Source organism: Mustela nivalis (assembly GCF_964662115.1).
Source record: "Mustela nivalis genome assembly, chromosome: 11".
In the NCBI taxonomy this organism is placed as follows: Eukaryota; Metazoa; Chordata; class Mammalia; order Carnivora; family Mustelidae; genus Mustela; species Mustela nivalis.
In genome coordinates this window covers 104,261,905-104,287,700 of record NC_139030.1, presented here as the reverse complement: position 1 = coordinate 104,287,700, position 25,796 = coordinate 104,261,905, and the positions used below count along the sequence as shown (strand labels likewise).

Below are 25,796 nucleotides of genomic sequence, written 5' to 3'. Positions count from 1 at the left end.
TACACTAATATATCTTTTATGTGCCATCATGACGAATTCTGAATAGATGGATTTCTCTAATTAACTTGATGCCATTATTCCTAGAGGCTTTAACATAACTTCTAATGATAGTACCATAAACAATAGGACTACCAGATATAGTTTTCAAGATTTCTTTGTGGTTCTTTTTATCCTTAGGATATTCTCCACTAGGGTGTATAGTCAAAATTGTCATTATTTTAATTTCAGTTTGATACACAACTAATTTGTTTCAGTTTTTTTTTTATTTCTAGGGACTGCTTTATTTTTTCTTTTTGATTTAACCTAGTTTTTTTTTTTTTAATATTTTATTTATTTATTTGACAGACAAGTAGGCAAAGAGGCAGGCAGAGACAGAGAGAGGAGGAAGCAGGCTCCCCACTGAGCAGAGAGCCCAATGCGGGGCTCCATCTCAGGACCCTGGGATCATGACCTGAGCTGAAGGCAGAGTCTTTAACACTGAGCCACTCAGGTGCCCTAACTTAGTTTTTTAATGATCTAAAAATAGTACATGGTTCTGTAATCAAAATTATAATCCAAGGTACATTTAGAGAAATCATGACTGTCTACTCTATACCTATTTTAAAAACTTATTTTTAAAGTTAATTTTTTAAAGATTTTATTTATTTATTTGACACAGAGAGAGATCCCAAGTAGGCAGAGAGGCAGGCAGAGAAAGAGGGGGAAGCAGGCTCCCCGCTGAGCAGGGAACCCGATGTGGGGCTTGATCCCAGGACCCCGATATCATGACCTGAGATGAAGGCAGAGGCTCAACCTGCTGAGCCACCCAGGTGCCCCTTTAAAATTAATTTTTATTTTATTTTATCTGTTCACATTTTCCCTTTTGTAAATAAAAGCAAATATACACACATATACATAAAAATAAAAGATACATGTATATATTCATAAATCCCATTCCATTGTTACAAATGGACCTGCTTTTTTCACCTAACAATAGATCCTGAACATCACTCCTTTTCTTTTTACAACTGCACAGTACCGCATTATGTGGTTACCTAATATTTTATTCATTAGGTTGCCTATTGATAGACATATGGCTTGTCATATCAGACTTTAAATTATATTTCCCAAGCAGGAAAGGAAATAGGCTGATTGCTGATCAAAATGTCTAGCCGGTAGGTGCTTATATTTCTCATTGTAGACATTATACTTAGTATCAGTTTTTTCCTGAGCTGGAATATCATCTTTTCACTTTTGGCACAACCCTGAGGAAAATACTTTTGCACCCGTGTAACTAGTTACCAAGGCACAATGCCCTACAGAGGATTTATCCTGGATAGTTTGGGACAATCCTGTGTATGTGTTAGGAACCCAGAAGAAAGAGTATTTGGGGTTTCATGATTATCACTCTTTTCTGAAAATTAGAAAAACATTAGATTGTGAATTTTTAAAATGGTGTTTAATAACCTGTTTGGATGACTTGTTCTGGAGCCATTGGACCAAAAGTTTTGTTCAAATTGAAGGTAGAGTTTATCAAATTTATGATGAGATCATTTGTTGTTTGGTTTTGTTTACAAGGCTAGTGTTAGACTTCTTTCTTTCTCTTCTTCTTCCTCTTTAAGAGGGAAAGAGAAAGAGGGGCAGAGGGAGAGGGAGAAAGAATCTTAAGCAGACTTCTTACTCAGTGTGGAGCCTGATGCAGGGCTTGATCTCATGACCCTGAGATCATGACCTGAACCAAAATCAAGAGTCGACACTTAGGCAGCTGAGCTATCCAGGTGCCCCTAGAGTTTTTAAAAAAATTCCCTGGGCAGTTTCTGAGATCTCAGGTGCAGCTGTGCAGGTTGTGGTGTGTATGTGGGCTTCATGAACACACACAGGATTTGCCACAGTGTCCTAGGGAGCAAATATATACCTGGGAACAGAGTTCTATATGGCAACGTTTCTCATGGCCTTTAATAACTAATGTGTATGTGACTTCTCAAGAAAAATAAAAAGTTACTTTTCACAAACTTTTTCTTAATGGAGCCTTTTTCTTCATGGTTCCCATTTTAGAAAAGTTGGATGTAATAGTTAAGCTTTTTGCAGTTATGAATGATTTAGAGAGTGAGATAGAGGGAGAGAGAATCAACTGAACAGGGTAGTTATAATTCCTCTGTTACAGGGAATGAAACAGAGGCTCAAGTGTTAGTGATGTGCCCATCATAGATTGGAGGCGGTTCTTCCACTGAACATTGGTATCATCACCATATGTAAAGATTGGAAGAGATAAAATATCTGGAAAGAGTTTAGTAATTTTCTTAAAAATATCAGTTGGTGTATCTAATGTAAAGTTTTTCTAACCTCACTAGGACTTCTTATTTCAGGAGTGAAAAATTTTCCAGGCCATGTATAATTTTAGTTGGAATGGTTTTGGGATTCCCACTGGCCTTCCTTTTTCTACGTGGAATTTTAGATGAATGCATACATTTCAGATGGTGATTTCTGTGCTTCAGATGCTTTATAACCAAAGCCCTGAGAGGAGGATTTATCCTGGCTTCAATTTGGCAGAGAGAAGAAATTATTATTATTATTATTTTGCAACTCTTATTTTTTAAAAATTTATTTTTTATTTATTTGCAGCATAACAGTATTCATTATTTTTGCACCACAGCCAGTGCTCCATGTAATCCGTGCCCTCCCTAATACCCACCACCTGGTTCCCCAAACCTCCCACCCCCCGCCCCTTCAAAATCCTCAGATTGTTTTTCAGAGTCTCCTCTGGTTCATCTCCCCTTCCAATTTCCCCCAACTCCCTTCTCCTTTCTAACTCCCCTTGTCCTCCATGCTATTTGTTATGCTCCACAAATAAGTGAAACCCTATGATAATTGACTCCCTCTGCTTGACTTACTTCACTCAGCATAATCTCTTCCAGTCCCATCCATGTTGCTACAAAAGTTGGGTATTCATCCTTTCTGATGGAGGCATAATACTCCATAATGTATGTGGACCACATCTTCCTTATCCATTCATTTGTTGAAGGGCATCTTGGTTCTTTCCACAGTTTGGCGACTGTGGCCTGCTGCTTTAAACATTGGGGTACAGATGGCCCTTCTTTTCACTACATCTGTATCTTTGGGGTAAATACCCAGGAGTGCAATTGCAGGGTCATAGGGAAGTTCTATTTTTAATTCCTTGAGGAATCTCCATACTGTTCTCCAAAGAGGCTGCACCAACTTGCATTCCCACCAATAGTGTAAGAGGGTTCCCCTTTGTCCACATCCCCTCCAACACATGTTGTTTCCTGTCTTGCTAATTTTGGCCATTCTAACTGGTGTAAGATGATATCTCAATGTGGATTTAATTTGAATCTCCCTGAGGGCTAGTGATGATTAACATTTTTTCATGTGTCTGATAGCCATTTGTATGTCTTCATTGGAGAAGTGTCTGTTCATATCTTCTGCCCATTTTTTGATATGATTGTCTGTTTTGTGTGTGTTGAGTTTGAGGGGTTCTTGATAGATCCTGGATATCAACCTTTTGTCTGTACTGTCATTTGCAAATATCTTCTCCCATTCCGTGGGTTGCCTCTTTGTTTTCTTGACTGTTTCCTTTGCTGCACAGAAGCTTTTGATTTTGATGAAGTCCCAAAAGTTTATTTTCGCTTTTGTTTCCTTTGCGTTTGGAGACAGATCTTGAAAGAAGTTGTAATTGTTTTAGAGTATAATTTAAAGATTTTTCACAAACACATAACAACTCTTCTACTAGACGGCATCTTTAGAAATTGTATTTTTCCTGCAGTGAAGATGAGAATTGCATTTTGTTTGAGGTCTAAATGCTTCGGTGGTAGGCATTTTTGTGTATTGTTATTACTGTATCTTCGAGGAACAGCCAGAGCACCAGGACAAGCAGTATTTTGGACAAATGATCTAGGGACATTCCATGTGGACCAGTAGCTACACTTGACATTACCAGATGGAGACTTGACATCACCAGTTGGAACCCTTCGCCAGGCATAGGCTAGTAGAAGCCCTCTGCAGATGATGCTGGTGTGGCTCATCACTCTTCCAGCCTCGTGCTTTTCTCTCTTGCTTTTGTTGAGCTGGGGAATGGCGAGCACAGCCGACTGATGGTGCTGTCATCTCACTTGTCTTCCAAAGTTTTGGATCCCAGAATTACTAACAACTAAAAGGCTTTCCTCCAACTGGGGGAAGGAGGATGAAAGAAGTTGAGAAGGGAGCAGAGAAGGTGGTAACAGAGTTTTTCATAGTCTTCCCCTTTTTGTATGGGCTCTGTGTGGTTTTTGAATGTGTGTATACAAAGGCAACATACTAGCCTATTATTACTTGATGGTAATCATAGTAGTTACCACTTGCTGGACACTTGCTATATGCCTGACACACATACCCACAACTTAATTCATTATTGTAGTTAACTTCCGTAACTGCTCTGTGAGATAAGGACCCTGTTACTGCAGCCTAGAGAGTTTAGTGCAGGAACTTAGCCATGTTTCTAGAGTTTGTATGCTGTGAAGGCAGAGTTCTGAATAAAGCATTTTCGACTCCATTTTCTCTGCTTTGACTGAGGAGGCATGGCAGGTACCTGGACGTGAACTAGTGAGTGTTGTTACCCAGAACATAGACTTCCCGTGTTCACAGGACACATGGCACTGCCAAAGATTTCCTCTTTTGCTTCATTTTACATTTTGTTCAAAGGTTCAAAATTAGCAAATTTAAGTAAAATGTCAGTTCCTTAGTAAGGTGCCCTAAAACATGATTGAACAAAAGCCTGTACATGATACCTTAGTTGCTTTAGTAATGCAATGTTCAATATATATTTTCCAATTTTTGTGATTGCATCATTGTTGAATTTTTTAAAATATAATTTGCTTTTAACAGACAAATCAATATAGTGATTTTGGGATTCACTCCCAGGGCGCAGTTATCAGAATCTTTTGAGTAAATGAGTATTTAGTTTAAACAACATTTTTAGTATTATAATTGGTTGTTTTTTAATTATGATATCCTCTTCATTTAGAAGTACCAACAATGCTAAAGGAAGGGGAAGTTTTATATTTATCACTATAAGGATTAACCATTCAACAGTATTTTTCATTACCTCTTCTTACACATCCCTTTTGGTTTATATCATTGTGATTCATATGTATGTCTTATTTTCCCCTACTGAACTGAAAGCTCTTTAAGGTTTTTTGTTTGTTTTCCATTTCATGGGCTTGCAATAAATATTTGTGTCACAAATGACTGAATAAAACTTGTGTCTCTCAATATGTTGGGTGACAGTCAGAAACTGATGATAATTGGTGTATCAAAAACAATTGGAGACCACAAATCCTATGGCATTGTTATATAAGGATGGGGCCTATAAATTTAGGTAATCTCTCATTCTTTGGGCCTGTAAATTAATCTGTAAAATTCAGTTGGAGGTGAAGTTTATTTCTGCCTGCGTATTTAGAGAGACAAAAGATTGATTTTCCTTCTTGGAAAAAAAAAGAAAAGTTAATGACTAAAATTTCTTTGTGATCTCTATGACAGTTTTATCACATATGTCTCCAAAAAACTAATTATTTTCTGAGAACAAATCTGTGTGCTTACAGACTGTGAAAACCTATCAGATGCTTTTCTTTTCTTTTCTTTTTTTAAACCAAAAGCAAAAGAAGCCAGTTTTTAAATATTTGGATGTTTTTCTCGGAGATACGGCTTTACTAGGCAAACACACTGGCATTAACATTTCTAAAGCAGGCTCAAAATAAATGAGATTAAAAAAAAAAAGCCAAACTGGATCCCTATGTGAATTGTCATTTTAATTAAAGCTTCTGTGTGTCATCAGTGACAAGAGATTGCCCCAGAAAGATAAAGACTGTGTCTGCCTTTGGTTTTCATGAAGGTAAAAGGAGTGTGTAAGAAACCAAATAGCCAGATAAATTCGCCATTACATTAAAAAAATAATTTGCTAAGCATGAGGTGAACCACATTATTAGTAGATTAACATCCTTTTCTTTAGATTATTACATTTTCAAGTCTAACTTATGTGTGGTTTTTTTGGTTTGGGGGTTTAGGCGAGGGTACGCTACACTCTGCTAACACAGACTGTTTTATGGAGATAAAGGAATCTGGAAACGGAAATCACTTATTTTTAGTGGCTTTTGATTTGAAATTTTATTTATTCAGGTTAGTACAAGGTTGTGAGATCAAATACGAACATACTTGAAAGAACTTTGTAAATATAAAATGGCATTTGTTATTATCTTAATTATTATTATGTGGACAACAAAGTAAAAGGTCTATGTTTGTTCAGCCCCTCCTTCTGACCCACATTACTCTGCTAGAAAATTGGGAATTTTCTTTAGTGTATCTGTTTAAAAGCTGAGAACTGGGCCTTGAGGTTTGGTGCTCCAGGAATCTTAGCCCCAATTTTTACAAAAGTAAATAAATGTAGGGTCATCAGGCAACACACCAAGAGCAGTGTCCTCATTCTCTCAGAATAGAAAATGTGTTCTGTTCTAGAATGGGTAAAATACGAATCTTGTTAATGGAGAACTGAAGAATAATTTTAGCAATGAAGACAAACCTAGAATCTGAACCTCAGAGATAAAATTCAATCGGAGAGCCACGTTTCCCAAAGAATTGCCCCTTCACTGGAGGGAACCTAGTCAGAAGGGCCTGGAACTAACTGGCCTCGGGGAGGTCTCTCCACATGAGCGCTCTGTGAACGTGGAGATTCAGAGACAGCAGGTTTTCTTAAACGAGACCTATTTTACTGATACTGTTTTCTCATAGGGGACCTGACAGTGTAAGCCTGTCTGAGTTTCTGTATTTCCCTCATGCACACCCATGTTTCTCACACAACATACATGTGGCCGAATCAGTGAGTACCATTATGCCCACACTGCCAGAACCTAGAACTCTGTCCAACCTCATCTTGCTCTTTAGATTCTGTTTTAGAATCACCTAGGAGCCCTGCTAATGCTCTGACCTCCCAATAACACTTGCGTGTGTGTGTGTGTGTGTGTGTGTGTGTGTGTGTCTTTGTGAAATGTTTACCAGTTACAGACTTAGTGTCTCTTCATAACTCAGTGTATATGTCTAAAACCAGAGACATTCTTTTATATACCAATGATCAGAATCAGAAAATTAATATTAATAATACTACTATCTAACCCATAGACATCATTCAAATTTTGTCCACTGTCCCACTAATGTCCTTCATAGCAAAAGAAAAAAATAAAAACAAAACAAAAAAACCCACAAATTTTGTGGTCTAGGAATTCAATCCAGGATTACAAGTTGTGTTTTGCTCTCATGTTTTGTAGCCTCTTTTAATTTGGAGTAGTTCTTCAGCTTTTCTTTGTTTTTCATGACCTTGACATTTTTGAAGTGTACAGGCCAGTTATTTTGGGTTTGTCTGATGTTTCCTAATGATTAGATTTAGATTATATGTTTTTGGCAGAAATATCACAGAAACGATGTGCTCTTTTTAATGTCTCCTTTCAGGGGCACAGGATATCTCCTTGTGACATTGCTTGTGGTCACTTAGTTAAGTGCTGTAAAATTATTCTTTTCTTCTTACATTAATAACTATCTTGTGGAGAGATACTTTGAGACTATGAGAATCAATGCATATTATAGATAATGAAGGTGATGTTTCTCATTACTGGAAAAGGGAATGCAAATACGGAAAGGTAGAAGTCTAGAATGAACCCATGTGGTGTTGGATTGGATTAGAGGTAACAGTATGAACTCTTCGTTTTTATAGATATATCTGCCTGTCTGTTCGTCCATCCAGCCAGCCAGCCATCATCCTCCTAGCTCTATCCTTTAAGAGGATCAAGAGGCAATAATAACTCAGTAACAATGAGCACAGCTAGTATTATATCTTATTTTCTAAATACCATTCTTCAATAAAAATAGACGAAAAAAAAGAACAAGATAGGAGCGGCTTGTTTCACCAGGAAGTAAGGACGTGAGCAGAGAGGGATGGAGGCATGTCAGGAAGTCACAGAGCCCGCTTGAAGGGCTAACTCCCGCGGAACGTAAAAATAAATGATAGTAAACAGATAGAATAAAATAAGAATTTATGAGTATACACATAAGCAAACAAATAAATGGGTAGGGAAAGTTATTCTTTACAATAGAATTCCAACAAATAAATGTAGGAGGAGTGATTGAATGAAAATCACCATTTGTCAAGTACTATAGTAACTCATCTGAGGTAAGACTCAATGGATTCTTCCACTTTTAATAATGTTAGATGTGCTCTGCCTGAAACCTCCCCACAGGCAGAGAGAGAGGAGGAAGCAGGCTCCCCGCCAAGCAGAGAGCCCGATGCGGGGCTCCATCCCAGGACCCTGAGATCATGACCTGAAGCCTGAAGGCAGAGGCTTAACCCACTGAGCCACCCAGGCGCCCCATCAAATCTATTTTTAAGCTGGCCTTCCCTCTGCCTATCTCACCATGTGTTTGAGTATCTAAGACCAGAAATACCCTGTTTTCCCACTATTGATTAGTATCTTATAGCATTCTCTAGACCTTCCAAGAAAACATTTAGCTTATATAAGAGCAATCTATATCAAGATGAGAGCTAGAGAAATTCCCTGGAAACACCTTCCCCTGACAACTAATGCAAGTGCATTTCAAACATGCCATTGGTAAAAATCCAGATTGGAAAGAGAGGGCTATCTGTCTGGAAAGCAGCTAAAAGGGAATCTGTTGCAGACAGATCAAATTTTGGGGTCTACCTCTGTGTCATGGGATAGGTTTCTTTGGCCTTGGAGAGAGGTGTTGAGAATTGATTGAAGCTGATAGTCATGCACAGCCTTTAGCGTTTTTAAAATTTTGTTTTCCTTTTTGCTTTTCTTTCCCCTTGGTTTGTTAATTTGGAGGAGATTTGAGGTTACTACTATCTACCACTGTGAATACACACACACACACACACACACACACACACATAAAATGAAAGTAAATCTCAGACTACCATATATATTATATATACATATATAATATATATATATATGATACTATATATAATAAAAGTAAGTCTCAGACTAAATACTGCTACATACAGAAACATTTATTAAGTAAACACTTACTAGCAAGCAAACAAAAATGGCTTGTTTTATAACTTGTTAGGAAGCCCTAGTTTTACTACTTTGCATAAAGCTCACTTCATGCAGATAGAGCTAGATTCTGAAGCTGAATTCTGTTGCCCTTATCACAATTAATAGGCAACTTCAAATCCTTTTAAACCAACAGGTGGATATGGGGTCATTTAGAGACCAAGCCTCAGGTGTCTCCCCTGGGGAGAATATTCCTGGGTTTTTATATTCTGTTCACACTAGAGAATGCCTCTAAAATATTTTTGCTACTACACTATTCTTAACTATCTTTAACTTTATTTGTGAGAGTTTGCTTCTAGATTCTAAAAATTAATAAGCCATTAATTTCACAAAGCAAAATATATTGCTAACATTTCATTATACTGATGATTGAAGTTTTAGTTATTAATATAGATAATAGAGGTACTTATACTGTAATAAAAATATGATAATAGAAGTTCTCATAGTAGTTGCTTCTGGAGTGTTGCCTTTCCAATTAGATATGGGCTGAATGTGGAATCTTGCTTACTGCTGCAGAGTAAAAACTTCAACTAACTAGCAAGCACACAATATCACACTGCCCGTGCCAAAGTTTTAAAAACAAATTACACAAGTCATAATAGAACTTGGGGAGGAGGAGATGGTCTAAGCACCAGGATATACTTAAGACTCTTAGTTCCAAGAGATTCTTGATGAAAACAAAGTTCTTGGTCAAATTGATCAAATGCATTGGGAAAAACCTAGATTCTGTAGTACCATCTTGGAATTAAAAATACACAATAGCTATTCAGAGGCTGATGTCCTGCAATAAAGGAACCTGCTGAGCTTTGTTTGACCTTGCATTTCCCAGACTTAGTTGACCAAGAGTCCTTTTGTTCACTGCTCCCCTGAAATTAGTTTTCCTTGGGACATACTTTAGAAAATACTGCTCTAGAGATTATAGAAGAAACTCTCTTTTTTTCTTTTCTTTTCTTTCTTTTTTTTTTTTTTTAAAGATTTTATTTATTTATTTGAGAGAGAGACAGAGACCGAGACAGAGACTGAGAACATGAGCAAGGGGAGGGGAGGGGAGAGAGAGAGAGAGAGAGAAGCATACTTCCCTCTGAGCAAGGAGCCTGTGTGGAGCTCAACCTCGGGATGCTGAGATCATGACCTGAACTGAAAGCAGAAGCTTAACCCAATGAGGCACTCAGGGGCCCCAAGAAGAAACTTTCTTAACCAAAATCCACTCAACTGACATTCCCTTCCTAAAACTTGAGATTAACAGTCTCGTCTTTAACATCTCTCCCATCACTGGAGTTGTATGCTTACAAAGAGTCAATTGAATTTTTTCCAAAACCTGTTTATTCCATTTGTACTTGTAATTACAATTACATAACTTAATTAAATATTACATAATCCTGTGACTTGTGAGTGTAAATATAAAGAGTTATTGTTCCTTTGAAAAATAAATCGAATACTTCAGAAAGACACAGTAAAGGGCAATTGCTGAAAGTGTCATTAAAATGATTTGGGGAAAATAATAAAAATGGATTTTTTAGATTGCTTTGCAAGTATCTATTGAGTTACTGATGCATTTTAAAGACACTGAAATGTATCATTATTTAAAGAAGATTAAGTGGAAAACCCAAATTAGTGGAACCATACTCAAAGCCTTAAATAAAATATCTAAGGTACATATATAATGATTTTTATTATTTCCCACTTTTAATGAATTTTTTAATTAAGTGGCTAATTACAGGCCCTGTAGGTGTCAGATAAAAGGGCTGTGTTCTAGTGAGAGAGAACAGAAGACAAGACTAAGCAAAGGAAGTATGTATATAGGGGCGCCTGGGTGGTTCAGCTGGTTAAGCGTCTGCCTTTGGCTCACGTCATGATCCCAGGGTCCTGGGATGGAGCCCCTCATCGAGCTCCCTCTGCAGGGACCCTGATTCTCCTGCTTGCTCTGTCACTCCCCCTGCTTGTGCTTTTCTGTCAAATAAATAAATAAAGTCTTTTTAAAAAAAAAAAGTGTGTATATACTCTGTGGTATGTTTTTAAATATTTAGTGCAAATTTTGTCCATGTCTCTCAAGCCAGTCTCAGGTGTCTTTAGAACTTTTGCCCCTCTTTACTTGCTGTTTTTGTTTTGGCTTTATTATAAGTCCATGGGAATGCTTAGTACCATAATACTGTTTAAAAATGAGGGTTAAAATTTTAATTTCTCTCTGGGAGTTATCCATACATATACACATGTGCATCCTTTCTAGCCTCTGCTTTTGGTTTGGTGCCTGGGAACAAATTTTATTTATTCATAGTGAACTTTTCAGTATAATTTAACAGTAAAAGTTCTTGAAAGAATGTGCAGCAAATGATATTTGATTTCTATCTAGATTCTCTTAGGCTTTGCCCCATGGTAGCCTAAAATTTAAGGTTAAAGTTATGTTGCTATGTAAGAATTTTTAGGATCTGTACTTATATGTGCTATGTAAACAAACCAATTATTCTACTGTGGTCCATTTTTTTTCTTCTGAAATACATAACACAACAGTCATTTTTCAGGTTTAATTAGGACTGCGTTTGTATAAAGATCTGTAGTTTATAAAACCAGTGAAGCAAAGACGAAATGGGGACAAAAAAAAAAAGAAGAAAATGTTGCCTGATTCTTTCATTAAAGTACAAATTTGGAATTCACTCAATTTTTATCATTTTTTTTCATAAACACCAGACACAGAGCCGTAAGATAGTAATTTGTGAAACTACATAGTAAGATGTACTTGAATTTGAAAGCATTCAAAAAAATGCTTTTTTGAAACATTAAAAGCCCTTATATTAGGGTGGTAATTGAAGGGCTGCTTCAAAAAAACCCCAAGAAACTCTGTGTGCTTCAATATAATGCATTTTTCATATTTTCTTTTAAGGAGGTAACCGTATCAGGATATAGAGGGACCTGATAGAGTTGTAGAGCCACGGCTTTTCACTCTGAAGAAGAGTAGTAGTTGGCATGATTTAGTTATTTTCGATTCAACATGGAAAAATTGTTTTAAACTCTAGTGGTCTACTTGCCCATACTTTATGCTAAGCAGAATGCATTATTTGCTATCAATGCCTATAGACATTTTAGGAACCTTTTTGATGTTTAGTTGAAATCTTGTAGTTAGTGATATAATTTTCTGTCAAACCCTTTGTGGGATCAATACATAATGACTTCTCAGGGTTTGTTTATTATTTTATGGAAACTGAGCCTTTTCTTACACCTCCGTCCACCTCCAGCTATGGTTTTCTTTATTCTGTAAGATGGAGAGATGACTTCTATTTTTGTGCTATTGTAATTGAACCCTTAAACCTCCTTCTTGGTGGGGGTTCAATTTTCTGATCATTTTATTATGGTTACCTGATTTCTTTTTTTCTTTGGGGTCAATTTATAGGATCGCAATATACTTTCAGAAACTTGAGGAGCTTTTATTATGTTAGGAAGGTAGGCATTTTAAACATTAAATCACATCACTTATTCACTCATTCAGTAAAAGCTTGAGTCAAATAACTGTTAAGAACTAGAGATCTAGTTCTTAGATAACTGCTAAGAACTAAGGTAAATGAGAGAATTTTCTGAACGTTAGCTCAGCATTCTTTTTTCATTTGCTACTTCCTAGAAAATGGAAACATATAATGGAAATGGAGAACGAAGGTTGTTTGTTAGAATGGGCAAACATATCTCTTGATCTACATGAAAAACACAGAAGTGAGAGACACTGAGATTGAAGTGAGGGAGAGGGAACGGATATTGTACCGTAAAGAGCGCTTGAAGAGTAATAGTTCTTTTAGGTGTACTTTTTTTTTTTTTTTAAATCTTATAGTAGAAGTCACAAAACGTGCTGATGTTCCCAGCATAGAGGGCTAGTTGAAGAATGTTGGGGAAAATGGAGGCCAAACGGGATAGGATTTTTATTGGGTGAGCATTCACTTGTTGGAAAAACTGGCTTTTGGGTTTCACGTTTTGGATAGTCAGCATAGTAGTCCTTTTCAGGGATTATTTTTCAGCAAGTTGTATTTGCAGCTTTTGCTCTCTTTGAGAATGCAGCCACTGTAATACTCTCACATGGTGTTGGGAGCAATGAAGGTGGAGAAAGGAAGCCTCTTTTCAGCTATGCTCCAAAGTCTCTGGGTCTTCCTTGGCCTGTTGGAGACAGAGTGGAAACAGAGAGAAACTTAGTTTGCAGCTATGGCACAGCGCGTCCAGATTACTGCTGCCTGGAAGCGGGTGGAGTGTGGAATTTGACTTTCTGGTGAGGACCTGAGGAGGTTTATGAGCCTTCCTATGAATTGCTTTCTTTTCTCAGCTTCTGGAAGGATGTACTCATGCAGGCCAAGAGGAATGAGGCAAATGTTACACATCTTTCTATTCTGCAGGCTCCGCGATGAGTGAAACTCATGGTGAAGCTGCTGGTTTTCTAGTTGGAGAGAACGTTTTAGGTATTCTACTCAGTAAACAGGATAAGGAGAAGGCAATGAGCAGATTATAAGGACTATTTAAAAGCCTGATCGCTAGGGAGCTGGAGGATTTGTGTCTCTTGCATAAGTTGCGCTGGTTTGAGATCTTCTTAGTACACTCCCAAAGCTGCTCTGTGGCTGGCGGGGTGTTAGGTGGAGATCTTTTAATCCCTGTACAGATCAGCATCTCTCTAAAATAAATCACTCGACTTTTTTCTGCCTAACACTGCAGGAGATGGCTTAGAAGACTAACCCTCAGATTTGATATGTCTACAGACTGCTTCTCTACTTGACAAGTTTGAATTTTACTTAGCTGTGCTGGTTTTTTTAGTTTTCTCAAAGGAGATGGATTATATTTTGCTACTGAAGTGCAAGTATAATCATTGTTATTTTCTTGTCTTGAGGAGTATATTTTGACTGAAATAAGTAGATAATGTACCGTATTTAAAGTGCCAACTACAGTTTTGTGTTTTGGGTTTTTTTTTTAACATTAAGTAATTCATGCATTGTTCTTTCCAGGCAATTATAGTTGGTTTTTTTTTTTTTTTTTTAGTCACTGAGTAATTTACTAAGCACATACATTTTCAGCACTATTCAAGGAACTGGGGAAAACAAAAGAAATCTGAGGCACAGTGCATATCTTCATGTAGGTTATAGTTTTTGTAGAGGAACAAAACCAAGTCAGAGGAAACAAAGAACAATTAAATATTCAACTGTGTAGTGCTGTCTATAGGAACCATATGTGAGTAAAAAATGAATATAGATGAATGAATGAATTGCATAAAAGTGTTCATTCAAGGAAGAAATCACTGTGGACTGCAATGTGTCATGGAGTAGATGAGATATGAGCAGAGCCACACATGATGAATGGGATTTGGCAATTAGAGGGAAGTGAGGGAAAGATGTTCCAGGTAAAGAGAGCAAAGGTCAAGAGGTAGAGGTGAACATGGCCTATGTTTGGGACAATGAGAGGAAAGACCTGGCTGACCAGAGGGCTAGATTAGTATTCAGGAGGAATAAAAAAAATAAAGTTGGGTGTCTCCCTTTCTTTCTTGATAAATGAGGCTGAATTTTATGATTACTTCCTAGCAATGAATCATGATTGGTTTAATCCACTCAGGACAACTCTAGTCCCCAATTTCCCAGCATCCTTGTAGATATGACATCTCTGGGACCTCATTCTGGCTAAGCTGAAGAATGCTGATGGTATTTCTGGAAATGTTTTTGCTCTCTTGATAAAATGTTGGAACTCTCTTTTCCCCTCTTGTGACCCTTGAATGAAGATGCAGAGCCTTGAGCCATGCAACAACTCTTGGTACCATGAGGAAAACGCTGAGGTGTTGTCTCTGACACCGCTGAACTGCCATAGCCTTACCAACAGTTCTCTACTTCTGGACTTCCTGTTATGTAAGAAAAACCAACCTCTGTTTCTGTAAAACACTTTGAGTCAAGAGTTTCAAAGTTATTTGCAGTGTTTTAATATTACTTCAAGAAGGTTAATCCATAATAGTGTGTGAGGTGAATTGGAAGAGGGTAAGAACTGAGGTTGTTATCATAGCACTATAGGCCTGAGGTAAAGAGGTTTTGGACAAGACTTATGGCAAGGTGGGTAGGGGAGAGGCAGACATCTCTGAGAAGAAGCAAAAAGATTCAGTACAGATTCAATGAAGGAGATAAGAAGCCACATAACTTTGAAGTTGCTGAACAGGAAGACAAGTGGGATGGCCATACAGCATTGGATAGGCAAATGATAAAGATAAATTCTCCTTTAAGGCATGTTGAGTTTTAGATAATGATGGAACATCCAATTGGAAGTGTTTCATAAATATTTAGAAATATAGCATTTGTATTTAGGTGTGTCTCTAGGGTATCTATGACTTCAGACGTGGACAGAGACAAAAGCTCTAAATGATGCCTCCAATTATGAGTGGAGAGGAAGAAAAGAGTTTACCGGTATAAATGTGGAGGCAGAGTGAGGAGATAACACAGACTTAGAAGACTGAACAGGGTGCCATGCCATCACAGCAGAGAGTACAGAGTGGGCACCAATAAATGCGTATTGCAGGGATGAATGAGGTTGTCATCAGTATCCAATGCCCTAGAGAGATCAGGAAGAGGAGGTCTGAGGAGAGAAGTGAATCTAGTAAAAGTGGGACACCAGTGATTTCCAAGATTTCCAAGAGAGGGGTTTCTACGGACTGGAGGGCCATGTAGCAGCTGCCCAGTTCTGCAAAGAGGATGGGGCAGTAAGTGAAGCTGAAGGTGAGAGAGAAAGATCATTCATGAAGGATTTGGGAATTGAGAAGAAGGCCTGATCCTTGTAGAGGTAGTATACTTAGCAGAAGATGGTTTTAAAGGGATTGAAAACCAAGATGGAAGAAGCGGGAAGGTCCAAACATGGCAAACATAAAGGCCAAAGCTGGTACTGGAAAGAGACTTCACATTCTGAATTTAGAGGCAAGAACACCACCAAGTGAGCTGTGGAAACTAGTAAGTAGAAACAGAGACACTTGAGTGTGTCTGTCCCCACAGGGCAGGTGTTGGGAGCTGGTCTGGTTGAGGGAGGAAGTGGTGGTGGGGTGTCCTGGGAGGGGCTAACTCTGGAGCACGATCATGAGGATGTGTGTTAAAGAGGCATGTGCGCAAAGTTCAGCAGGCCTAACCTCAGTGCGACGGCAACAGTCCGGCAGGTGCAAGGCTGCATCTTTTTGGGTCTGGGTCTGCCTCAGGCAGGATCATAGCAGAGAACTGCGGCCCAGGAGGAGGTCCAGCGTCAGTCAGAGGGAGTAGTGAAGGCAAGGGATTCTAGAACAGTGATCCTGGGGAGGGAGAGGAGGAAGGAGTCTAGTGTGCCCGGAAAAGGATCTCCAGAGGCCAGAGAACAGATCTGGGGGGAAGTGGCAGAGTGAGGGCTGGTGGCCCTAGAAGAGTAAGTGCAGAGCTCAGACTTGGAGCAAGACCTTGGGATGGTGAGACCTGAGCATTGCCAGGACACGTGTTACAATTTTAACACCTGGGACTTCTTGCAAGTAGAGGTTTAATTCTTATTCTATTTATTATTATTATTTTTTTTAAAGAAAAGACAAGCAAACTTGTGTGTCATTTGTTTAAAAATGTACTGGTATACTATTTACTTAGAAATACAATTTCTGCTGAGTATAGGTTAGGCACAAATTTCCTGTGCTTTATCTCACTTTGGCAAGACATCCTAAACATGAACTAAAAAGCTATCTGTGTTCCAATTCTGGCAATATTTCCACCCGTCCACATATTCAACTTTACTCTTGCTGGGCTCAGCACTGGATTTCCAACAGGGTTTGTTGAAACCTGCCATCCATTCACAGCAGCGTCTCTTAGTAATCTCTGGGAAGCACAATTTTTAAATGTCCTTAAAAAAAGCATTCTGCTTTAATGAAATGGCAGATGGCGTGTTGCCTGATTTCCGAACCGGTGTTACTTCCACACGGCAATGGAACTATATAAAGAACTTTGTTCTCAACTCAGGAGGAATCCTGTGAAACTCAAGCTTTTGTTAACTTATAAACAGATCACTTCTGTATGTTGGGATTGATTTCATATATGTGTGTTCCAGCATTTGTTTTATTGTGTAGAAACTGCACATAAATAATAAGGGATCAAAGCAATAGATACAAATTGTGAGGTCTATAATAGGTCTTTACATGCTTATTTTCATCTCATTTTTAAAAGTGGGGCATTATCATGGTAGAGAATTTTTAAAAATAGAGAAAAGGCAAAAGGAAGTAAAAATTGCTCCAACTTCCTGGAGACAAACACTATTCACTTATTTTTTGGTGGAGGGAGGCACTTTTTTTTTTTCCCCCAAAAGTGGGGTCATATGAAACGTACTTTTAGGCCCATTCACTTCTAACTTTGGTTTCATTTTCTGAAAACTCAGGTCAGCAAGAAAAGGTGTTAGAAGGAAGTAGCGTGCAACAGAAGAGTTAGCAGAAGGCATTTCTGTGGGAGATAGAGAAGCTGACTAATTTGTGACCTCCGGTAATTTTCTACTCAGAAAAATGTGGTTGCAGTGAGTAAAGTCTTCATTGCCCCTAATCTTTAGAAGATGATGATTTAATCCTATTACATTTTATACGATATCCTTTTCAGGATTAACACTAAGTATAGAAAAATCTTAGTTTTATACTTTGATTATAATTAGGTACTTACAGCTCAAAATAGATGAATTAATTTTGGGTGATAAGTCCTTTTATGTTGTCAGGTTTTTTTCCTTTTAACATAATATAGTTTTTGCATGTTTTCCAATGGAAATCAAATGTTCATTTGAATGAATCAACTAACTATTCAAGTCAGATTTGTCTTAATTTCACAGGGTATATTTGGTTTTGTTTAATATTGTAGTTTATGAGGATTATAAATCATAGGAATGTTGGGAATATGAAACATACCATACCGCATTCTTTTAGACAGAAAGTTAAACTGTTTGTAATTTGTAATATACTATCTTAAATTTTACTACACAGGATATTTTTACTGTTATTTTAACTGTGGAAATACTTGGTGTGTTGGTTCACCTTGCTTTATAGAATTTCCATTTTGAAATGGACAATGAAAAGGGATAATTATTTTGCATTAATTTATATTTACTGTAAGCACTAAAGAAGTAACCAAAAGTAGTAGAGGAGGGATATTCATATGCATTTTGGAGTAATGAATTTTATTTTTATTTTTTTCATTTTTATTTTTTTTTAAAGATTTTTTAATTTATTTATTTGACAGATCACAAGTAGGCAGAGAGGCAGGCAAAGAGTAACAAATTTTAATTACCAGAGTTGTTTGGTCAACTAAAGTCTCAAATGTTACTCTTTAATAAATAGACTTTTACATAGGAATTGATTTCCTTGGAATGAGATGAAATATAAAAACCACTGAAAGATGTTAATAATAGTACATAATTACCAATTTGAGTTTAGTTGTTATTATATTTGTAATAAAATACTCAGGAATAACATGGGTCACAAGGGGGCACAAAAATCTTGGAAGTAAGCCCTAACAGGGTACAAATGTACCACTTAACTTCCCAGACATCTTCACTGAGGATTACCACTTTTAATTTCAATTTAGTGATTAGTCAAAAACGTCTTGTTGTGTTGAATTTGAATTGCGGTGGTGACTGGTGAAGTGTTAGTACATCATTTGTGTCTTTTGATGTTGTCATAGTTTAAGATCGAGGTCAGCAAACTATAACTGCAGGCCTAGTCCAGCCTGCTATCTACTTTTGTAAATAAAGTTTTATTGGAAAACAGACACTTTCATATGTTTATATACTATTTACACTGCAATGGCAGAGTTAAGTAGTTTCAACAGAAGCTATACGGACCACAAAGCTTAAAATATTGACTATCTAGTTTTTTACTGAAAAAGTTTGCCAACTCCTAGTATAAGACAAACTTTTCCATTCTAGTCTTCTTCATACATGATAGCATACCATCGTTTACATGTCAATATGGACCAAATTACCAAGATGCTAAAGGAAATTAGAAAAGAAGTAAAAAACCCTATTCCTGGCCTTAGAGAACTTTTCAGACAAGACACATAAGAAATAATCAGAGAAAAATATGACACTTTATAATTAAGGACTAAATTGTGTGATAGTACAAAAAACACTCCTCCTCTATTCTATGTCCTAAATATATGTGAATTGAAAGTTATTTCAAACTGGTCAGAGCCAGAGTTCTCAAAATTATAATGTGAGCACGCTAATACATCGGGGTATTTTTGACTTTATGACTTAGCAATGGGAACACTAGCTTTTTGCCACACAGTTATATGGCTGAATGTAGGTAAATTAGATTTCTAAAGAAGTCTGTGTCTTTTCTAGAAATTGCAGGGTCTGGATGGATGATATACTAGGCTTTCTTCAGTATGGATGAGGAAAGAAGTAGTTACTTCAGGAGACTTCTGTGATCAGTGTTTAAGGATGCCCTCATAAGGGGCAGAATATAATTTTAATAAGGTTTTAGGGGGAAAGGCTTGGGATCAAAACATAGCAGATTTGTTATCTTCAAGGATTAAATGGAACTGAGAGAAATAAACTGACCCACAAATAAACATAAGTTGGGGCACCAGAAACAATTATACATTGGTGCAAACTTATATGCGTGGATGAGCTATGCAAGATGATGTATTTATAATTTGTTTTATTTATGTTTAATTTTTGTACCTTGATTCTCTTGCATCATAATAAAGCAGGCCCCAGCTTTAAACAGTGAAGTGTTTCTGTTCTATATTGAAGTGGCTGTTACAGGAAGTTAAAGTCGGGGAGTAAGATACCAGCTCAGATCACATAATCGTCCATGTGAATGTTAGCAGGTTGAGAACCTTTTATAGCAGAACAATTTTGTCACAGTGTACCAACTACGAGATGCCATAGAAATCAAAGGAAAGGAGAGGTCAAGGTGATAGCCGACCATCTAGGAAAAAAGTGGTGGAAAACTTGGAATTGATGTCAGTGTTGGAGAGAATTATGAATTTGGTTTGACAGAGAGACAGGACTCTGGGATGTGAATGAGCATGGTTTGTGGGGAAGAAGAACTTAGATCGAGTCGATGGTTTATGCCTAGAGTTAGTAGGGTGGTTGAGTAGTAAGAAGGATGGGAAGAGGTGGGGGTAAGTGGCAGATCATATAGGAACTAAGGCGCCATTTTGCTTAGCCTGGTTTCTGTGATTCCACTGCAATATGGGGTTGAGTGTTTAATGCTCTGAAGCAGCGAGAGAATAGAAGAGGTAGAGCAGGAGAGGTCAGGTGGTGCGAGAAGGTCTACCTGATTTGGGAATCACTGGCATTTTTTTGTCTGCTCCTAGTTGTAACCCATGGCAAATCACATTCCTAGAGAAGAGGAACATCAAGTGACCAAAATATAACAACACCTGTAGGTCCTGGTCCTCTGCTCTAAGCCTTCCATAGAAGAATATAGGGTATAAATAAAAAATTTTAAAAAATGACTTCCTAATTTTATTTCACTGTACTTCTAGCTGGGAATCTCTCTCCTTTTGAGAGCAGTCGCAGAGACAAAGAAAACAAAGCAAGGATGAGACCCTCTCTCTCAGTTTCTCAGATGGACTTCCCCGATGAGTGGTGCCTTTTTAGTGAAGGTAGATGGCAGAGCAAGCTCTTCAGTGTAGTTTAACCATAAATTCTCCCGACGGGGGCGGGGGGGGGGTGCTGCTGTCCGACACCCCAGGGCAGTGGAGTTGGCCAAGGCTACAAAAGCAGCAGGTGCTCAGAGGTCCAGAAATGCCCCGCTCATTAGGACTGCTGTAAATCACAGCATCTTTCACGCCTTTTGAGTGAAACTTGGCACCTCAGGCTTACTACTGTGTGGTGGTCACACCGTCCCTGACTGCAAAAATATTAATAGATGGCACCTTCCTCTGAACAATGAAACTGGGCTTGCCTGTGTCAGTAATGATGGATTGGAGAGCCTGAAAGATTCCACAGTGAGCAGAGTAAGAGGATGCCAGGGAGGCTGTCTTTTTGTAACTAAAGACCAGTATATAGAAAGAGTTGATGGGCACATCTGTCACCCACAGTGTCACTGTATCCTAGAAGAGCTTGTATGAAAGCCCGGATGAGCTTGGGCTTCGTGAGCCGGGCTGGTTAGGGAGGGCAAGGAGTCAGGTTTGTGACTCGAAAGTTGGCCTCCTGTTGTGTTCAGTCTGATGTGGAAAGGTTCTGGCTCATGCTGGCCTGGTTGAGCCATGGAAGTAACTCCTGCTTAATATTCGGGGTCTCTGTCTGCCAATGCCTGTTTGTTTTCCTTCTTTTTTCTTCATGGTTGTTATTGTATGTAGACAATGGTAGATGAGAATTCAGACGTAGCGAAATAGAATTCACCAAAAAGGAAAAAAAAAAAAAGAGTGACCTTTTCAGTTCCAATAACGTGACTAATATTAACGATTCTTTATCCCTCCTGCATCCCTGGGAGGTGGTGGGTTGTGGGGAGCCAAGGAGGAAAAAGAAAAAGAAAAGAAAGGTGTTTTTTGTTCGAATGCATGAAATTAAGATCTAGTAAAAGTATCGTTCTGGGAACCTTAGGAGTGATAATAAGAAGAGAACACTTAATAGAACTCTTTCAGTTTAAAGCTGGATTTTAGAAGATTGTTTTGTCTAGTGTGTGCCATGAGTGGAAATATAAGTCTCATAACATTTCTTCGACTTCAGTGGTGGTATTTAAGACTTCCATATACCAAGTATTATTCACTTACCCAGTCTGACTGCTACAAAATGATCTGGAACTAAAAATTCCTCTCTCTAGCTTTTCCCCTAACAAGTCTGTCTTCTTATACCACTTTGCTCTCATTCGCCTGTTCTTTCCTAATTCTTTTATTTTCTCTCATGTGCTAACAACATCCGGAAACGCATTCTTTAAAGGATTCTATGGTCCTAGATTATGCAGTTTGTTCCCCAGTCAACACCTTTGTGAACTATTTTTGATTTTCTGAAATTGACTTTCTTCAAATAGTTTTATTTGAAAGCACTATGCAATATAATTATTTGAAGGGGAAGTTTCGACATGCTTCAACCACAATGCAGAGAGTGGAGATTAAGCTGAATGTGTTCTATCTATTTCAAGTTCAATTGCTAGATTTTTCTGGCTTGAACACAAAACGAAATCAAACTGAAGGATCAGGGATAAAGCTGTGAGGAGAACAAAGTCATTGGGAAGGGCACTGAGAAACAGCAGATAACAAGAGGAACAAACAGAGGGATCTTCATATTGATAGACATTTCTATATATCTATATCTATATCTATATCTATATATACACATACATACACACACACATACATACTATGGAGACCTTAAATATAGAGCAAATTTTTAAAAATGAAATTCTTCCTTTGCAGTAATTTTATTTTTAATTTTGTGATTATTTTATTATTTTATTTTATTTTATTTTATTTTATTTTATTTTATTTATTTGAGAGAGAGAGAGAGAGAGAGAGCATAAGCAGAGGGGAAGGGCAGAGGGAAAGGGAGAAGCTGGCTCCCAGCTGAACAAGGACTCTGATGTGAGACTCAAAGCTGGGACTCCATCCCAGGACCCTGAGATCATGACCTGGACTGAAGGCAGGTGCTTGACTGACTGAGCCATACAGCACCCTATTTTTGTGCAGTATTTTAGATTAATAGAAAAGTTGCAAAGATAGTATAGATAATTGCTGTATAGCCTTTACCCAACCTTCCCTAATGTTAACATCTTATAATTCTGTATTTTTTTTTAAAGATTTATTTAATTTATTTGACAGAGATCACAAGTAGGCAGAGAGGCAGGCAGAGAGAGAGAGAGGGAGGAAGCGGGCTTCCTGCTAAGCAGAGAGCCCAATGCGGGACTCGATCCCAGGACCGAGATCATGACCTGAGCCGAAGGCAGAAGCTTAACCCACTGAGCCACCCAGGCGCCCCTAATTCTGTATTTTTAATGGTTATGCTAAACATAAATCTATGGTTTATGGGTGTCACTATTTTTTTTTTGTAGTATTAGAAAAAATTAAAAATACTGAATTCTCTACTCAAAACTTCATATTCCTGTTTACACTTAGAGACTGTAATAGCTTCTAGGGCTCCTCGTGCTCACAGGTGTAGTCTGTGAGTTTTGGGGAGGGAGAATTATCTTTTTTACTCCACGACAGTTCCTTTGCCTCAGTCTTTCCATTAAGAGGGAAGTGGGTAACGTTTGTTTTGAGGTCCTTATTCCTCTCTTTTGTACCTTTTCCATTGGATGGTAGTCTCTTCAGTTCCACAGTTAAACTGAAGCTCTCAACATCTCTTTCTCCACTGTCAAAACCTCCCCTTAGGAAAGACTCTGTGGTAACAGCTTAAAGAGACTGTCCTCCTTCAGGGTGATTTATATGTTAGCAGGGATGCAAAGTTTTATGCCCAAGCTTCCCAAGTTTTGATGTGTTACCATGACATAGTGTCCTGGGAAATTGTTTCTACCAGAAAATTTTTGGGAGGGGAATCTCATTTTTATATTAAAATGCATATGAAATTATGGTAGAGCATAATAGAGTATAACATTCATGCAGTTTTTAGAGTAAAATTTTGTCTTAAAGTGGGACTCTGATAATTTCTAAGAGCGCAAAGACCCCAGAGGTAATTCACTCTGATTTGAATTATGTCTATTAGGTTGAAAAGAAAAATAGAAAAGCTACTGCCTTACACTAACTGATCTAAACTTTGGAAGTAAAATTTTAGCACCAACCAGTACAGATTCCCCAGGCTCTTATAACGCATCTTCCCCTTTGATGAACATTTAAAAAAGACGTATACACACCCAGATTTTGATTAACCCTCTCTTACTGGATATCGTTGAATGTGTCTATTTCTGCATTTGATAAACATTTTTAAACAAACGAATGAAAAGTTGGAATATTATTTTGCAATATGGGGCCTTTCTTATGTCTTTTGAAATCCCACCCTGGAAACATTCACTTATTCTAGGAAAACCAGGCACTGCTAATCAAATCTCACACTGTAGGCCTTGGCCTAGAGGAACAAGAGATTGACCGCTGCACCAAATGACTTAAGGTGCTGGGGGTCTCAGTAAGATGCGGTACCTCACTCTTCATTCCTAGCTTGGGGGAAGAAGGGTACCTCGAGATTGTAATGGTAATGTCTGTTATGTAGAAGTTATCAAAGACTGTATCCCATTATGATGTAAGTGTTACAGCAGAAGAACAGCCAGCGAGAGAAGGCAGCCAATGCGTGGAAAGAAGAAGGAGTTTTGAGTGGAGAGTTCAAGGCTCAAAACTTGGCTGCAGGGCACCTGGGTGGCTCAGTGGGTTAAGCCACTGCCTTTGGCTCAGGTCATGATCTCAGGGTCCTGGGATCGAGTCCCGCATCGGGCTCTCTGCTCGGCAGGGAGCCTGCTTCCCTCTCTCTCTCTGCCTACCTATCTGTCTACTTGTGATTTCTCTCTGTCAAATAAATAAATAAAATCTTTAAAAACAAAACAAAACAAAAACAACAAAAACTTGGCTGCACAATTTTACCCCAGGTGAGATACTTATCCTCATGAGACTTAATTTTCTAGTATGGAAAATCAAGAGAATGTTGTCGACTGTGAGAACTAAACAGTGTGTTTCACTCATGAGCTGGTCTTCGGCCTTTTTGCTCTCAGAGTTCCTCCTGGTCTCCACCACGGCAGAGAGTTCAGTCCCAGCAGGCTGACTTCCCAGCTCTGATTCCAGTCAGGGGGAGGCGCGGGTGGGAGGTCGGAGGGCTGCAGCTGTGTTTGCTCCGTGGCTCCAGCTTCTACAAGACAGGCTAGTGTTTCTCGCTTCTTCCATGACTTTGGCCCTTGGGGCCGGAACACCACCTCCTGCTTTGGTCCCTCCAGCCAGGCGTGCTGTGATCTCTCCCTGGGTCACCTCATTGTTCACTCTCCGCTTCGCAGCTCTTCCAGCACTTGTATGGCCAGTTCTCTGTATTTAATTCTCTCTCTTTTTAAAGATTGTATTTATTTGAGAGAGAGAGAGGAAGAGCGCATGAGTGCACGGGCATATGCGTGAGTGGGGGAGCGGCTGACAGAGGGAGAGGGAGAAGCAGGGACCTCGATCCCAGGACCCTGAGATCGTGACCTGAGCAGAAGGCAGAGGCTTCACGGACTGAGCCACCAGGCGCCCCTAATTCCCTCTTTTCTAAACACGTGGAGCAGTTTCTGTTCTTCTCGAGGCTGGACCGTTGCTGGGTCAGCCAATGGCAGGACCCCGTGACCTGAGGGGAGCCTCAGCGGGCTGTGACAGGAAGAGAAGGGAAAGCAGATGTGCCACAGGAGGAAGCACAGAGCAGGGACCCGGTGGGCAGAGAGCGGAGAATCAGGCGACTCAGGCCACGCAGGGCGCAGGGACGACCCCTGACGCAGATGGGCCACTGGAAAGGGAATTTCTTGCGGGTGGAAGTCGTGGACTTGCTGTGGAGCACGTTGGAGAGGAGACTTCATGTCACCGTCCAGGCGCTCTGCCTTTCACACTTGCGAGTGCTGCGCGGCCTGGGAAAGGGTCGGGCGAAGTTCGGAGGGAGGAGAGGAGAGCCCGGTGGCCGGTGGCCGCAAGGGGATGCGCTCGGGGATGCCCTCGGGTCCTGCTGAGCCCGGACTGCGTCTCTCCAGCAGCGGGGCTCCAACCCTCCACGGGAACGTTTTTGGGGAGTGGAGCAGGAGGCCGGCTGCTCCGAACGCATTCTCTGTTCGCAGGGCCGAGCTCTCCCCCG

General features: G+C 39.0%; 1 protein-coding gene across 10 annotated transcripts in view; it reads left to right on the top strand.

Annotated features, from left to right (window-relative positions):
- Positions 1 to 25,796, top strand: part of PLCL1 (phospholipase C like 1 (inactive)) — a 347,335-nt gene that overhangs the window by 200,098 nt on the left and 121,441 nt on the right. Inside the window, exons 1-2 of one of the 10 annotated variants that reach the window (XM_082689005.1) lie at positions 16,410 to 16,509; positions 17,457 to 17,588. The exons of 2 other annotated variants lie outside the window; for them this stretch is intronic. Coding sequence is in view for 6 of the 8 variants with exons in the window: in XM_082689001.1 (XP_082545127.1) it covers positions 16,507 to 16,575 (69 nt within the window). In the remaining 2 variants the exon portion in view is untranslated. Of the gene's footprint in view, positions 1 to 16,136; positions 16,576 to 17,456; positions 17,589 to 25,796 lie in introns of those variants that run through there. 7 more of the 10 variants (XM_082689003.1, XM_082689001.1, XM_082689007.1 and 4 more) reach the window with 7 other exon arrangements.